General features: G+C 38.1%; 1 protein-coding gene across 1 annotated transcript in view; it reads left to right on the top strand.

Annotated features, from left to right (window-relative positions):
- The window catches only part of LOC126181199 (CAD protein), a 572,589-nt gene that overhangs the window by 178,412 nt on the left and 375,631 nt on the right, over nt 1-18,546 (top strand). The window contains exon 15 of the mRNA XM_049924752.1: nt 6,787-6,994. Coding sequence (XP_049780709.1) covers nt 6,787-6,994 — 208 coding nt within the window. The remainder of the gene's footprint in view (nt 1-6,786; nt 6,995-18,546) is intronic.

Here is an 18,546-nt window from a genome sequence, read left to right as displayed (position 1 = left end):
AGCAGATTCCAAACAAAAACAGTATGACAAGAAGAAAAATAAGAGCAAATAAGTCAGTAGAATGGTGAAAATGATGCAGCAAAGTATAAGAAGTAAGAAAATACATTTAATCTAATTAACTGAATAAGAGTAATAGCCTTCTGATTAGATTTAGGATGCTCCAGTAGGAGGAAACCAGTTCCAATGCGTGAAGTGTCAACTACCAAGTAATTTTAATCAGATTATGGTTATAGCATAATTTCTTCAAATCCCATTCCTTTTCATTACCCTCACAGGATAGATTACTTACCAGTGTTAATGAAAGCTGGGGCCATAAGGGGGTGAGAGGAAGAGGATATAATGCAGCATGCATGTGCTCTTGCTCATGTTGCTTTCATGGGCTATTTTAGGTTGGTTCCTAGATTGATAAACCACAAGTGTCTTACATCAAATTGTTTTAACTTCCCCTACACCACTGGGGTATGTTGTAAACAGCTATTTTTTACATACTGTATAGCCAGTATAATCTGATTAACATTGCTTGTGTGTTTGTCACATGACACTACAATACTGTCACAGTAGAGTCAGCAGCCCTTCTGTTGAACCTCAGTTAAACAAGCCTTACGCTACCTGTTCTTATACAGAAATTAGTCACCAAAATGAGTCTTTCAGGAACATGGAGTACACAGAACAGAAGTATAATGATCCTCAGCTGAAGAAGGCTGTAAAAAATTAGATGCACAGAAAGTGTCATCAGGGTGCATAGATATGTTAAACTGTATCATACTGTTGAAATGTTAATTTTGCATGGTCTGGTAATAACTACTAAGTCCTTGCATCACCAGATCTGTCCTCTATTGTCAGTTTGTATACACACACACACACACACACACACACACACACACACACACACTATGAAATCTGTTGTAATAAACAGTTCCAAAAATGAATTAACAGAAATAAGCACAGTTTTTACTAATCCTTGAACACTTACAGCTTGCTCTCTCTCTCTCTCTCTCTCTCTCTCTCTCTCTCTATCCCTTTTCCAGATTTAATTAATATGAAATACATAACTCCACATTCCTAAAAAGTAAACATCATCAACAAATTAACCCAAACTTTAATCATCTGAAGGATTGATGTAAGTTCTATGTTTTCACAATAACAAAAACTGGTTGCTTTAAAACTACCATATCATCCTAAAGGTTGTGACTCACACCAAGGCTGTACAAATCAGATTCCTGCACTCACTCACACTTCGTTATTCCCAGTTTCAATGATTATTGCTGCACATACATGCTGAATTATTCCCTTATTCACTCAGGCAGCATAATGGACCAGCTGTTTGTAAGCTGAGAAAGTTACATAATTTATGCTGTTAAAAGTTTTTAGTGAACTATTTTGGTGTCATCTGATGAATGTACAAATAAATATTAAAAATGTCTGATTGTTGAATGTAACAGGAAGTTATAAATTAGAGCTTTTTTAGATAATTTTAAATATTTCCAAAATTATTTCAAGTATGAAACTGAAACTTGTAAAACAATTAAGTGTTGTTATTTTGAAAGGCTGTACAAAATTTTATATAATTTGGTGTACAGCAAATGGTGTGTAATCTAGATGATCTGCAAAGTGTACATATGAGGATAGGCCTGCAACAGCAAGTGAGCACAGAAACACGTATGACACTCTGCCCAGCATGGGAATGCCTTAGGTAAGGCTTCAAAGTCACTGAGATGAACCTTACTACTTTCTTAGTGACAGTGCATATTGCTGTGCGACAATTACTCAGACAGATGCTTCATGGTATATTAGACATGCTGGAAAGTCCATGTACTAAATAGAGAAGATTTAATCTCACGTCACTTTGGCCTATTGTTTGTTTGATTTTCCTTTGTGAGGTGGGAGATTCGAAGTTCCATGATAAAGGCAGTTTCTACATCTGAATGAAAGGTAACACATTGTACAAACAATACCAGAACATTTTGCTGAAGTGACAACCACTACCTACTAGACTCTATCAGTCTGCACCGCAGAGCAGACTCACTTCTGTTATATGTAAGGCACATTCTTACAATGTTAACTGTTTACAGGAATTTCTTATAGGTACTGGAACTTTTTTTGGGTACGGGAACTTCAATAACAGCTTGCTTTTACAGTGTCCAGTTCAGACACATCTGACTGCAAAATATTAGATAGCCAGAAGTTATCTTTTATATAGCATTGTCTTCCATTAGACTCTTAATGGAAGCATATTTCAAGGTTATGTGCCAAATGGTAAAAAGTAATTACATTCGTTTCTTTGGAAATGACTGAAGATAGAGGTGATGGTCAAATTGTGATACATACAAGGGAGACCTAAAGTAATGAAAACCAGAACAAACTCTTTTGAAACTTGAGAAAAATTGAGAATCCTTTAAGTGATTCTGCCTAATAAAACCATCAGTATACTTAGCTCTTTTTCTTCTATGGGATCAAGTTCAACATTAAAAAACAAAATTAAATTTTTGTTTTGTGTTATTATGATTTTATTTTATTTGTTCTTTTGGCTCTTGTACAATGTTTCTTTAAAATGTTATTGACTACTTGATAAATCTCAGACTGTGTGTTACATATCCATTTCAGGAATAATGCTGTACTGCCAGTGAACTAACTGTGTCTAACCTTACAGTTTTTAACTCTAGGAAGCATGTTAATTGCCCTTGGTGATTCCATAGGGGTTAGCACAGCAATCGCTCTTCAAATAATAAAAACCATAAAAAGTGCTATTGCAAGATTGGTACAAGAGTTCATAAAACATGCAGAAACTTGAAAATGAAATTGAAAATACAAAATTAAACTTAATTCATACTGAAAAAAATTCTATTCAGTCACCAGGTGGTGACTGTGCTGAAATGTTTAGGAACAGAAAATGTTGTTTTTCTATAATATATAAGTACTGGTCAGTACTTTTCACTGATATTGTTGGATGATGTCCAGGTTCCACACATACTAAAATTGTCATGAATAGTTGGTTAAGGGCACGCTAAGAAAGAGGAGATTTATAGGGCTCGTGGATATTATGTGACTGTGCACATCCCCTGAAAATCTATTTCATAACACCACTTGATGCCCTAATAACAAAGCAGAGACGCTCTATAATGAATATCACTTTCATACCAGAAATGTAATAGGTGTTTCGGTGTTGGGAAACAAAAGATTCCCAGTGTTATCGCTAGGCTTGACTGTTAAATTACAATCGTTGTTGTTAATGTTGCCTTTGCTGTTTTACACAAAGTAGCTTAGAAACAAGAAGAGCCTCGCCTAGAGCCAAATACCCTCCTTAGAAACTTCGAAGCCATTGTAGAGAAATTCAGCAAACTGTAGTGAGAACTGCTCTGACTGAAGACTTTTTTACAACTGTGAAATCGTATTTAGCTATAACTGAGAAAATTGTTTGACATCTCTACTTAACATTTCAGCCAAAAAATTGAATGTAATAATATGTAATTACAGTATCAAATATATTATTCATTTAAAAAATCTTTTTCCCCATTAGTTTCACTTTTTGTTCAGTTTCTAACCCCCTACCCACTCTGGGCTTTCACTTTCCCATTCATATCTTTCCCTTTCTCATTCCTCTCTTTAGTGTGCTTTCTTTCTTCTGTATGAAACATTTTTCTACTGTGTAAAGTGTCTGGGATCCCCTATATTTCCTTTTGTTTTAGGCCTATGCTCAACAAATAGTTCAGGACTTGTAACAGACTTGAAGTGTGCAGGTGATCAGGACAATGACATGTGTTCTTCATTCCGCTCCTCCATCATTTCAGTAACAATAGTTTGTTTTAGACTCATTATTGACATCAGTGAGACCGTAGGCTTTTGTGTTCCTTTCACAGTATCTGAAATTAAAATACAAAATTAACAAACAGTTTACACATATGTTTAAGACAATGATATAAGGTTTTAGTTCTTTAAAACAACAGGTTATGACAAAAACATAAAATACTGACCAAAATGAATTAAATTGTGACAATAAATATACCTGTATTCATATCTGGTCTCCAGCCGGAACATCTCATCATCTAAACACACTATTCCGGCAGTCCACCTGGCTGCCATCTTAATGTGAGTAGGCCATCACACTATCTCACCAGAACTGAAATCAAACACACCATGGTGGCCCCTTTATACACAGACTGTGGGTCCACCATGCATGCGTGAGAATAATTGCCCTGTAGTGGCATGCACAACAGCACACCGATGGTGAAAGCTCGCAGACAAATCAATACCAAATACTAATGACAGTTTTTGAAGACTGAGACAAAGACTGTTGTTTCTTAATGTCAAATAGAAGAGGGTTGCAACTCTTACTTTAAGGATACTGCTTATCTCTGTAATATTGTCAGATAGCCAGGTTTCAGTGGCTTGTTTCACGACACAGTCCCTATACCGCGACACGGGGGGCAACCACTTGTCTCATTGTACAACATTTTATGTCTTTCTGTAAGACAATGCTCTATGACCGCAGATTTTTCTGGCTGAAATAAATGCATGTGGAGGTGATGATCCATGCAACAATTCTCGACCATATGAATGGTTTGTCGAATATAGACTTTCCTGCAATGGCAGGGAATATTGTGAACTTCGGGCTTTCTCAAAACTAAATCGGCCTTCACTGAGCCCAACTGGGCTCTGGTCTTAGTTTTTTAATTCTACCTATTTTTGTAGAGCATGATGGATCTAATTGTCAGTATAAACATTCTGCTTGAACAAAACTTTCAGATGGTCTAGTTCTTGCGTCAAGCCATCTGCATCTGAGATGGCATAAGCTCTTTTTACCAATGTACGTAGGACTGTGTTGCATTGGTACGATGGATGACAACTTGATGGATGAAGATATTGGCCCGTATGCATATTGTTGACGAGAAGCCCTCACATACGGGCCGATATCTTCATGCATCAAGTTGTCATCCATCGTACCAACACAACAGGGTCCTACACACATTGGTAAAAAGAGCTTACGCCATCTCAGATGTAGATAGTTTGACACAAGAACTGGGCTATCTAAAAGCTGTATTCTAGCAGAATGGTTATACTGACAATCAGATCCATCGTGCTCTACAGGTTGTACCTTTGTGGGAACCAATGGAAGATACAAGAAAATCAATGGCGTTCCTACCATTTGCAGGGAGCATATCTTAGAGGAAGAATTTTAAAGAAATTTAATATTAAGTGTATTCCATCCACCAGCTAAGACAAGAGCCCTGTTGGGCTCAGTGAAGGATGATTTAGGTTTGAGAAAGCCCGGAGTCTACAATATTCCCTGCCATTGCAGGAAAGTCTATATTGGAGAAACAATTCGTATGGTCCAAGATTGTTGCATGGAGCATCATCTCCTCACACATTTATTTCAGCCAGAAAAATCTACAGTGGCAGAACATTGTTTACAGAAGGACATAAAATGTTGTATGATGAGACACAAGTGATTGTCCTGTGTCACAGTACTGGGACTGTGTATAGAAAGAAGCCATTGAAGTCTGGCTATCGGACAATATTACAAACAGCAATAAGTGGTATCCTTTAAGAGTTTGAACCCTGTTCTGTTTGACATTAAGAAACAACGGTCCTTGTCTGTCTTTCTGCAAGTGTTCACCGTCGGTGCACTGTTGGGCCTGCCACTAGACAGCAGTTATTTTCACACATGCATGGTGGACCCATGGTCGGTGTATAAAGGAGCTGCCGTGGCATGTTTCATTTCAGTTCTGACAAGATAGTGCTATGACCTACTCACCTGAAGATGGCGGCCAGGTGGACTGCCGAAATATTGTGTCCAGATGACGAGATGTTCCAACTGGAGACCCGATATGAATACAATGAATTATTACTCTGGGAAAGTTTATGAAGCCACAGTAAATTACCTGCTGCATCTCCATCATGAAATTTTCTTTCCTTTTCATCCGCTGTTTCCTTTTTAACCCTTTTCTTCCTTTTTCATACTTGCCTCTTAAATTTTTTTACAGATCTTTTGGTGCCCCTCGAAGCTTCAGACGATTCACACACTTGGTCTCATGTTTTGCTTTTCTGCTCCCACATTACAGCATAAGTTATTTTAGTTTCAATGGCATGATATTTGTCCTCTATAATTTTAAGGAGAATTCGTTCTGCCTTAGGGGAAAAATTAGCCTGCCTAATCCTCTGTTTACTATCCGCCATTGTGTCAAACAGCATATGAGACAGATTTCCTTCACAGAAACTTTCAAAACAATGAAAAAGATGGATAGATAATAATATATATTACCATAAACATGTGTACCATCTGCTACAAATATTGTACAGATTAACCGGCAGTAAAATTTAACATTTCGATGGTAAGAACCAACGTTAATTTACTGTAAGTTTATTCTGACCTTTAAGTTTACTGGAAATTAATTTCTCTTGCTTTGCTGGGCATTGTAAGAATAGGCCTAAGAGAGCTTCCTTAAAGGTCAGTGCAAATAATATCTCTTTGTAGGCTCCATCCAGTGGAAAGCGTGATGCAGTGTGAAGGGAAATTTGTTGTGCTACTTGTAATGTATAATGCCATCTTGATTTTTGAAGTATCAGTGTATTATTTTTCTTCTGAATTATCTCCGTAGGAATGTGTGGCCACATATAATTTTAATCTTACCGAAAGAATAATTTTGACTTTTTTCACAATAAAAGAGGTTGTGTATCAACAGCTGAAAGTTTTAAAATATAATATTATAATTATATAAAAATAAGACTATTTTACAGTTATAAGTAACTCTCTTTTCCAGTGCAAATATTTTCACATTGGTTTTGCAGATGGAAGGAGTTGACAAACTTGGAGTCTGCAAAAGAATTTTGTGAAGAAGTTGGCTATCCTTGTTTGGTAAGACCATCGTATGTCTTGAGTGGAGCAGCAATGAATGTTGCTCACACACCACAGGATCTTGAGACATACTTAAAGTCAGCAAGTGATGTCAGCAAAGAACACCCAGTTGTTATATCAAAATTCCTTCTGGAAGCAAAGGTAAAAGTAATAGTGAGATTTAAATTTTCATGTAATTAACTGCACATTGTTCTAAATATTAAGTTACTTAAAGCAATTACTAAATTGTTCACTCTTTCTTTCAAACAGTTGTTCATTCTGTTACAGTGTGAGATCACTGAATGGTAAACAGTTGCAGTAGACTGTATTTAAACTTTCTGTACAGCACTAATTAGATAGCTTGTTTTAATGAAATGTGGGTAGTATTCTTGCAGCATAGCAAACTACATGGCATTTAAGCTGACTTTCCATATTGATATATACATTTAAGACTTCACAGGAAATTATATATATACTATTTATTTCTTCAAGGGTTCACATGCAAAAGAATGCCAAACATGGCTATCAGCGTGTGAGCTAGACAAATGTTAGATCATAAGCTGCTCCTCAAAATTGTATGCTGGAACATACAAAGTGTTTAAGCTGAACTTGCCTCAGATATCAAGGTTACTCTGTTCTCACATCTTCCGATGGCATGTAATTTCTCTGCAGCCACATTATTTTAATACTCTAAACACGACAGTTACCAAACAGTCAACAAGCTCATTTCTTTGAAAAGTAAATTGTCTGATCTTCTGTAATCCCACGATATACATGATTCAAATACTTGGTTATGCTTTTGCTACCATAATGTGCAAGAACACTTGTTAACTATATACTGACCTGCTAGTAACATTGCTATATGCTGTGATGTTAAATGGTGGTTTGTTGTGAAAGTGAGAAAACACCAAATTTTTATGAAGAGTTACATATGCTGAACCAGAAAAATACCAAGTTGCTACAATTACAATCCTTAAATCCTCCCTCCACCCCTCCCCCCATCTTCTATTGTACGTGTAGTGCATATATCATAATAAATGAAATTGTTAAATTTGCAATCATACTATATTTAACTATATTTTATAATTCATTTTACAGTTACCAGACCACTGATGATAATACTACAATTAATTTTTGATAAAACATTTCTTGATGAATAAATCTAAATTTATGATTCACTAAAACCATCGGTGCTTAAAAATTCTATCCTGCTAGTAGTTATGTGTTAGGACTGACATACATTAATTGAAAGCCCTTATTCTCCACTTCACAATGAACATCTTACTTTCTTCAGAAATTGTGCATTAAAAAGTTATTAGTATTTAAAATTATCATTGTCTGGAATGTTCAAAGTTTAAAATGTGAGCTTGTCAAAATTGCAGTGTTATATTTTGAATGCCCTGATGCTTCTGATAACAAAAATGTGTAACTTTCCTAGAGAAACATGATAGTTTGTAAAGTATTCAGATTGAAAACTTTAACTTCTTAGAAAATTCACAGCTAGTTTTGGAAATCCCAGTGTACAATGAAACACCACCACCATAAAAAGTACCTTTGATTTTATTCACTTTCTTACTATAGTTAATCAAAACTACTTCACTACCAAATGTGGATTTTGTATTTATTTATTTATTTCTACTTTGCTCTCTCTGTTACACAGTACGTAACTACAAACAGTTAACAAATATCCAAAGCATACAGAATAGGTTTCCAAATATGTGAGTAGTTTGAAGACTTCGTAAGTAGTACAACCCACTACATTGTCCTCAACAGTGAGTGTTCATCAGTCAATGGTATCATCAGGAGCACACCAGGGAAGTGTGATAGGACCTCTTTTGTTCTCAATATACATAAATGATCTTTTGGATAGGGCAAGCAGCAATCTGAGATTGTTTGCTGCTGATGGTTTAGTATAAGGGAAAGTATAATCATTAAGTGACTGTAGAAGGATACAGGATGATTTAAAAAATATGATTGGTGTCATAATGCTAGCCTGCTCTAAATGTAGAAAAATGTAAGCTAATGCAGATAATAGAAAAAATGGCCCTGTAATTGTAGAAGACAATATTAGTGGTGTGCTGCTTGAAACAGTCACATCAAATATCTATCCATAATGTTGCAAAGCAATATTAAATGGAACATAGGGACAGCAAGTGGTTCACTTTGGTTTTTTGGGAGAATTTTAAGCAACTGTTGCTCATCTATAAAGAAGACCGTGTATAGAACACTACTGCAACCCAATCTTGAGTACTGCTTGAGTGTTAGGTTGGATTCAAGGAACACATGAAGAGGCATGCTGATAGATTTATTATCAGTAGGTTCAATCAGTGTGCAAGTTTTAAGCAAATGTTCCTTGAACTCAAATGGAAATCCCTGAAGGAAAGGAGATGTGCTTTCCCAAAACACTCTTGACAAAATTTAGAAAACTGGCATTTGCATCTGACAACAGAACAATTTTTCTGCCACCAAGGCACATTTCATATGAAGTCCATAAAGACAACTGTCTGCCTCTTCCACCTAAAAACCCAACCATAATGAACCCATTCCAGAAGTCTAGTAATACCTATCGTCCCTAATCAAATCCTTAGGTCCCTCCCAAAATCTTTCGCAAGATCCATCTCCTCCTTCATCCCAGTGACACCCTGCACCCAGTTTCTACATGCTATGTCACAAGCTTCGCATAAAAGCACAGTGAAAAATAATGTTAGATATAGCATCAGAATATGAGGGGATTAAAAAACAAAGTAGATGAGCTGCTTGTTTGTTTAGAAGATTTGAAAACTGAGTATGGAATAGATGCACTATGCCTGTCTGAGCATCATATAGACACAGGTATGGAAATGGTAAATGTAGGTGGATATAAGTGTACAGCACATGTAATTACAGATACTATGAAGAGAGGTGGAGTTTCCATATATGTTAAAATCTGTCATAGTGTGGAAAATTTGGAAATTAAAAAAATTGTGTAGCTCAACATATAGAAACATGTACGTGTGAACTTAAACTAAATAATGCCACTTTTATAATTGTAGCAGTGTATAGGTCCCCGTTGGGAAATTGTCAACTATTTTTGAAAAAAATTGTGTCTGTTGTGCTATCTGTCAGCCAGAGGAAAGCAAATTATTGTTTGTGCAGATTTCAATGTACATTTTTCTGAAAGTGTCTGGTAGAAAGTTTGACCTTGAAGTATTACTTTCTTCTTTCAATTTGGTATCAATTATTGATTTTCCTACTCGGGTGGTACAGGAAAGCAGCACACTGATCGATAATGTTTTCATAGGCCAACATAAATTTAATCAAATAAAAACTTTTCCTGTTAAGAATGGTCTGTCTGTCTGTCTGTGATGCACAGCTACTTACAGTATATGATATAACTCCATACAGTAATGAAAAACAGTCCTCCAAAATAGTGCATTCAATTAACGATTTAACAATTAAAAATTTTAGGAAAAGCTTGTGACAGTTAGTCTGGGGTAAGGTGTACAGGGAACATGGTGCTAATTTAAAATTTAACCTATTTCCTGATAACTTTGAATATATTTGAAAACTGTTTCCCTAAGAAAACAGTGAAATACAATTGTAAGAAACCATGTAAAAAGCCATGGCTCACTAAAGGGATAAAAATATGTTGTTAACAGAAAAGGGAGACGTATCTTATAGCTAGGAGGAGTAATGAACCTGAAACAGTGAAACATTATAAAAACTACAGCACTGCATTAAGAAAAGTTATTAAAAAGTCCAGAAGCATGTGCATTATGTCTGAGATTAACACATTTGGTAACAAAATTAAAACAATTTGGAACATTGTTAAAAGGGAAACAGGGCAACCGAGAGCACAGGGAGACTGTATTTCTATCAAACGCAATGAAAAGTTTTTAACAAGAAGTCAGAAGTAGAAAACATGTTAATAATCATTTTTTAAGTGTTGTGGAGAAAATAGGATCCAGCTATTCATTAGAAAATGCAAGGCAGTAATGGAAGAGGCAGTACCCATCAAATTTGATAAAATTGAAATTCAACCCACACCTCCGACTGAAATTAGGAAAATAATAAAGCTCACATGTAATTGATGGTATTTCCAACAGAGTGCTAAAAGCTTGCTCCCAACATACAAGTAGGAGTCACATATGTAGTAGCTCACTGAACCAGGCATTTTTCCAGACAGACTGAAATATGCTACTGTTCAACCATTGCATAAAAAAGGGGGATAGGTTTGATGCTAACAATTACTGCCCAATCTCACTCCTGACCACTTGATCCAAAATTCTTGAAAAAGTAATGTATTCAAGAGTAGCATCACATAGTTGTGAAAATGAAGTACTAACAAAATGTCAGTTTGGTTTTCAGAAAGGATTTTCAACAGAAAATGCTATAAATGCTTTCACTGATAAAATATTAAATGCACTGAATAACCAAACATTACCCAATGGGATATTTTGTGATCTCTCAAAGGCTTTTGATTGTGTGAATCATGGAATTCATAAAGATAAAGATTGTGGTATGAATGGGGCAGTTCACAAATGGTTTAATTCAAACTGGAACAATGCAGAAGGTTGAAATTAACAGTAGAGAGAGTCTGCAAAAATCAGCAGAGTCCTCTAACTGGGGAGGTACAAGAATGGTGCCCCTTGGTGTTCAGTCTTGGGTTCCTTATTGTTCTTAATATATATTAAGGGCTTGCCACTACATATTCATGAAGATGCAAAGCAAGTTCTTTTTGCTGATGATAAAGGTATAGTAATCACACCAAACAAGCAAGAATCAGCTGAGGAAATTGTAAATAATGTCTTTGAGAAAATTATTAAGTGGTTCTTTGCAAATGGACTCACTAAATTTTGAGAAAACGCAATTTATACAATTCCGTACAGTAAATGGCATAAATATAGACTAAGAACAGAAGTCTGCTGCTAAGGCAGAATACTCAAAATTTCTGTGTGTGTGTGCATTGATAAAAAATTGAATTGGAAGAAACACATTAATGATCTGCTGAAACAGTTAGGTTCAGCTACTTACACTATTAGGATTATTACAAATTTTGGTGATAAACATATCAGTAAATTTGCCTACTATGCCTATTTTCATTCACTACTTTCATATGGCATCATATTTTGGGGCAGTTCGTCATTAAGAGAGAGAGTATTCATTGCACAAAAGTTTGTAATCAGAATAGTAGCTGGAGCCTACCCTAGATCACCTAGCAGACATTTATTTAAGGAACTCTGGATATTCACTGTGCCTTCACAATACATATATTCACTTATGAAATTTGTCATTCATAATCCATCCCAATTCAAAAATAACAGTGAAGTGAAGTGCATAGCTACAACACTAGAAGAAAAGATTATCTTCACTATTCTTGATTAAATCTCACTTTGGCACAGAAAGGTGTGAATTATGCTGTCACAAAAATCTTTGCTCATTTGCCAAATAGTATTAAAAGTCCGAGAGATAGCCAACCAAAATTTAAAAGCAAATTGAAAGAATTTCTGAATGACAACTCCTCCTACTCAATAGATGAATTCTTAGATATGTAGTAGTAACTGTCATCATCATCATCATCATCATCATCATCATCATCATCATCATCAAAGACTCATTGTGCCTTTCAGCATTCAGTCTGGAGCATAGCCCCCTTATAAAATTCCTCCATGATCCCCTATTCAGTGCTAACATTGGTGCCTCTTCTGATGTTAAACCTATTACTTCAAAATCATTCTTAATCGAATCCAGGTACCTTCTCCTTGGTCTGCCCCGACTCCTCCTACCCTCTATTGCTGAACCCATGAGTCTCTTGGGTAACCTTGCTTCTCCCATGCGTGTAACATGACCCCACCATCTAAGCCTGTTCGCCCTGACTGCTACATCTGTAGAGTTCATTCCCAGTTTTTCTTTGATTTCCTCATTGTGGACACCCTTCTGCCATTGTTCCCATCTACTAGTACCTGCAATCATCCTAGCTACTTTCATATCCGTAACCTCAACCTTGTTGATAAGGTAACCTGAATCCACCCAGCTTTTGCTCCCATACAACAAAGTTGGTAGAAAGATTGAACGGTGCACAGATAACTTAGTCTTGGTACTGACTCTCTTCTTGAAGAAGAGTAGATCGTAGCTGAGCACTCACTGCATTAGCTTTGCTACACCTCACTTCCAGTTCTTTCACTATGTTGCCATCCTGTGAGAATATGCATCATAAGTACTTGAAACTGTCCATCTGTTCTAACTTTGTTCCTCCTATTTGGCACTCCATCCATTTATATTTCTTTCCCACTGACATTACTTTCGTTTTGGAGATGCTAATCTTCATACCATAGTCCTTACATTTCTGATCTAGCTCTGAAATATTACTTTGCAAACTTTCAATCGAATCTGCCATCACAACTAAGTCATCCGCATATGCAAGACTGTTTATTTTGTGTTCACATATCTTAATCTCACCCCGCCAGTCTATTGTTTTCAACATATGATCCATAAATAATATGAACAACAGTGGAGACGGGTTGCAGCCTTGTCTTACCCCTGAAACTACTCTGAACCATGAACTCAATTTACCGTCAACTCTAACTGCTGCCTGACTATCCATGTAAAGACCTTTAATTGCTTGCAAAAGTTTGCCTCCTATTCCATAATCTCGTAGAACAGACAATAACTTCCTCCTAGGAACCCGGTCATATGCCTTTTCTAGATCTATAAAGCATAGATACAATTCCCTGTTCCACTCATAACACTTCATTATTTGCCGTAAGCTAAAGATCTGGTCCTGACAACCTCTAAGAGGCCTAAACCCACACTGATTTTCATCCAATTGGTCCTCAACTAATACTCTCACTTTCCTTTCAACAATACCTGAGAAGATTTTACCCACAATGCTGATTAAAGAGATACCTCTGTAGTTGTTAAAATCTTTTCTGTTTCCATATTTAAAGATTGGTGTGATTACTGCTTTTGTCCAGTCTGATGGAACCTGTCCTGACTCCCAGGCCATTTCAATTATCCTGTGTAGCCATTTAAGACCTGACATTCCACTGTATTTGATGAGTTCCGACTTAATTTCATCCAACCCAGCTGCTTTATTGCACTGCAATCTATTGACCATTTTCTCCACTTCCTCAAATGTGATGCTATTTCCATCGTCATTCCTATCCCATTCTACCTCGAAATCTGAAACTTTACTGATCGAATTTTCACCTACATTGAGCAACTCTTCAAAATATTCCCTCCATCTGCCCAAGGCATCCACAGGATTCACCAGCAGTTTTGCTGACCTGTCCAAAATACTTGTCATTTCCTTCTTACCTTCCTTTCGAAGACTTCTAATTACACTCCAGAATGGTTTTCCAGCAGCTTGACCCACAGTCTCCAACCTGTTTCCAAAGTCTTCCCACGATTTCTTCTTGGATGCTGAAATTATCTGTTTGGCTTTGTTTCTTTCTTCAACATAACTTTCTCTGTCCACCTGAGTTCTAGTATGTAGCCATTTTTGATACGCCTTCTTTTTCCTTTTACAGGCTGCCTTGACTGCGTCATTCCACCAAGCTGTTTGCTTCATCCTACCTTTACACACTACTGTTCCAAGACATTCTTTAGCCACTTCTATTACTGCGTCCCTGTACCTTGTCCATTCCTTTTCCAATGACTGTAATTGACTACATTCAACTAACTGGTACCTTTTTGAGATCGCTGTTATGTACTTGAGCCTGATTTCCTTATCATGAAGTTTCTCCACTCTTATCCTCCTACATATGGACCTGACCTGCTGCACTTTCGGCCTCACAATCCCAATTTCACTGCAGATTAAATAATGATCAGTGTCATCAAAGAATCCCCTGAATATGTGTGTCCCTCACAGCCTTCCTGAATTCCTGATCTGTTATTACATAGTCGATGACAGATCTGGTTCCCCTGCCTTCCCAAGTATACCGGTGAATGTTCTTATGTTTAAAAAAGGAGTTTGTGATTACTAAGCCCATACTGGCACAGAAATCCAAGAGTTGTTTCCCGTTCCTGTTGGCCTCCATATCCTCTCCAAATTTACCCATAACCTTTTCATACCCTTCTGTTCGATTTCCAATCCTGGCGTTAAAATCACCCATGAGCAGAACACTGTCCTTGTCCTTTACTCTAACAACTACATCACTGAGTGCCTCATAAAAACTATCCATCTTATCTTGATCAGTCCCTTCACAATGCGGATATACTGACACAATCCTAATTTTCTTGCTAGACACTGTCAAATCTATCCACATCAGTCGTTTGTTTACATACCTTATTGCAACTACGCTGGGTTCCATTTCTTTCCTGATGTAAAGCCCTACACCCCATTGTGCTATTCCTGCTTTGACTCCTGACAGGTAGACCTTTTATTCTCCCACTTCCTCTTCTTTCTCACCCCTTACACGAATGTCACTAACAGCTAAAACGTCCAGCCCCATCTTACTTGCAGCCTCTGCCAGCTCTACCTTCTTCCCAGGGTAGCCCCCATTGATATTAATAGCTCCCCATCTCATTACCATTTGTTTGCCAAGTTGTATCTTAGGAGTCCCTGGTTTGTCAGTTAGAGGTGGGACTCTGTCACCTCCAAAGGTCCGAGGCATTTTGCTCTGATTGTTGCCAACATCATATTTAAAGTACCAGGGAAGCAGGTTGCTAGCCTTACTTGCCCGAGTCCCATTGGGTATTACCCCTAATGGTTGAGGGACTAACCGGTGGATTTGGTAGTCTTTGCCGTATGAGCACAAAGGTGACCACGCCTCAGAATATGTCCGAGATGCCCAGCCTTATTCCAAAGTAACTGGTATCCCAACTGTTGGGACCACTTACTTGGCCACTCGTATGTTGCCCGTGGTTCATGAACTAGGACATGACTACAGGAACCCACACAGTGAACCACAGTAGTAACTGTAAAATAAATAAATAAATAAATAAATAAAAAGTAAACAATTAATTATTTTGTGTAAAGAAAACTTATGTTAAAGTGACATGTTCCACATCATTACAAAATGTCATATTCGTGATCTTGAATCAATGTTGTTTTTAGGAGGGATCATCCACAACTGACCACCTGCTTAGGTTGAAAACAGCAATCGGACAGGTTTTTCTAAATGGCTCACCAGCTCCTTCAGATTCAATGGTACCAGCTCTTGTTCTTCTTTGCTATCACCATTCAGCAGTTCCCTGATAATCCCATGTATCCCATTCTCTTCACATGTGAGGGATGTTGTCCTCCTGGTACAAGCCCTCAGGCAAGACTACTGGTTGAAATGCATCTCGCTTTCCTCTGTCAGGATATCTGTACCCCCTCCCCAGGTTGTGCTCCCTTTGAATGGTGCCCAGGCCATGGATTAGAATTTATGTATGTGTGTATGTTTGTGTGAACAGACTTTCAGTGAAAAATAACTGTTCATTCAAGTGGATTCAAAATGAATGGAGCAAAAAGAAAGTTTTCTGTGACTACAGTAATAACTTCATTTCAGAAACACACATTTAGACTAAAAGGTTAACTCTCACTGTTCTTATGACCATTCACAGCTGTCTGATGTGGGCTTCATTTGTGTGAGTGCAAATGTCTGTATGGTACTGAATTTCCTGCAGGCCCACTCTAATGTAACCCAATCAATGGAGTTAAATGTGCCCACTATGCAGTGCCTTAGCGGCTGGAAGTCACATGGAAATGGGAGAATGTAAAACATGTCTTTCACACATCCCCAAAGAAGAAGAAGAAAAAAAAAGGCATTAAGGCCAGGAGAACTGGGAGCCATAGTGTGAAAAGCCCATCGTTTGACACAGTATGACCAATCCAACACTGAGGAAGCTGTTTGTTGAGGTAGCTACATAAAAAGCAGGTCTCAATCCTGCTGCAAAATGAAGTTGGGTACCCATTCTGTCAACTGAGGAGAGAGAGAGAGAGAGAGAGAGAGAGAGAGAGAGAGAGAGAGAGTGAGTGAGTGCAGATGAGGGTGAGAGGATATTGATTCTGCGACGGAGAGAAAACCAAAGACTCCATGGTAAGTTATTGTACAGAAGTGTGAAGTTTTGGAAATTCACATTCATGTTCCAGAGAAACATGTGGCCACTGGCCTGCTGTCCCCCCTATACTCCCCCACTGTCAGCCAGTGCTCTGCTGGACTACTGGACTAAAGACCACAACAACTATTCATGATCACTGATAAGCCCTGCAGTGATTCAAATTAAATCTTTCACAGACCAACTGCATTGCTTTTAAGCAAATTCATGCTAAGGCTTTCACAGTAACAAGGAATGATGGGAGCACTGTTTCCTCTGTTGAGATGTACACCTCTTCATCTCAGCTGCTCAGCTGTGGGCCAAGCTCCATTTCCTTAGGGGCTGCCAATGTTCAACAGCTGTTCTGGTTCTTGTCCTACAGGGTGATATGTGAACCAATTCATTAGTTCTTGCAGAACACCTTGCGACCCACTTTGCAACAGCATTGGCATCATCATCCTATCCAGCTACCTTTCTACTGCAGAAGCAAGATGATAAAGATATCGCCTTATGTTGTCCTCCTGATACAAGCCCTCAGGCGAGACTACTGGTTGGAATGCATCTCGCTTTCCTCTGTCAAGATATCTGTATCCCCTCCCCAGGTTGTGCTCCCTTTGAATGGTGCCCAGGCCATGGATTAGAACCAATCTCTTCCAAGGTACTAAAGCCCCCCCCCCCCCCCCCCTGACCCTCAGACATCTGATAAACTGTGGATCTGGCAGGATATGCTTTTACATCTTCTGTCTGTATGGAATGCCATTTGCTGTCTGGAGCATGTAGTGTGTTTATGGCAGAGCTTATGGCTATTAGCAGAGTCCTCCATTTTATTAAAACAGCCTCCCCTGACCATGTTTTTATTTGTACTTACTCAATGAGCAGCCTCCAGGGAGTTGACTGATGCTATTCTTGCCACCCTTTGGTATCTGCTGTTCATGACCTCACTGACCTTCGTGATGATGTCCCAAGTCATATGCATATCCCAAAGACAGAATTGGCCAAAAGTTTGTGTAGAAGAGCACTTACTTGCTCCCTGTTCACTTTGTCAACCCCAGGTGCAGATTTTTGGTGCACACTGGATCTCTGCTTGCTCAGAAATGGAATGACATTTGGTGTGCTACTGCCACATCTAATAAACTCCACACAGTCAAGGAAATTGCTGTAGCATGGTGCTCTTCCTCCCACTCCTTCCGGAAGGAATCGACAGTTATATGTTGTCCTCACATAAGTTTGATAGGTTGACCCACTGTTTTATTTCCTGTAACAATCCAACTTCACATTGCGGTTGTGGAGCCTTACAGACAGTAGTTCTGATATCCATTATGTTTTTAGCCATCTCGCTTTTACTGTTATGAACCTCTCGACTAGGTCAGAAAACGTTCTCGATGTGTCTCTGCTTCCAGATGTACCACTCTTGCATCAAGAGACTGATGACCACATGGTTTGGTCCCTTTTCTCCTCCCCCCCCCCTCCCTCTCCCCCCTCTCCCCGTCCACCTTTCCACGTCAACCACCCAAAAAATTACTTGGGGTTGCAAGCTCAGCTTATTATTTGTAGCATTGTATCCAGTGTCCATCTCAGTCCTTCAGTTAGGAGAGAAGGGATCATCTACATAAGATGCTCAGACAAGTCTACAATGATATTGGATGCAAATTTCTTGAACTCTGCTATTGGGTAGAGAACTGAAGACCCCTCTCATCTCAATAGGTCAGGTC

The sequence above is a fragment of the Schistocerca cancellata genome, chromosome 1, assembly GCF_023864275.1.
Source record: "Schistocerca cancellata isolate TAMUIC-IGC-003103 chromosome 1, iqSchCanc2.1, whole genome shotgun sequence".
Lineage (NCBI taxonomy): Eukaryota > Metazoa > Arthropoda > Insecta > Orthoptera > Acrididae > Schistocerca > Schistocerca cancellata.
Note: the sequence above shows the minus strand (reverse complement) of the source record. Positions and strands in the feature narration are given on the sequence as shown.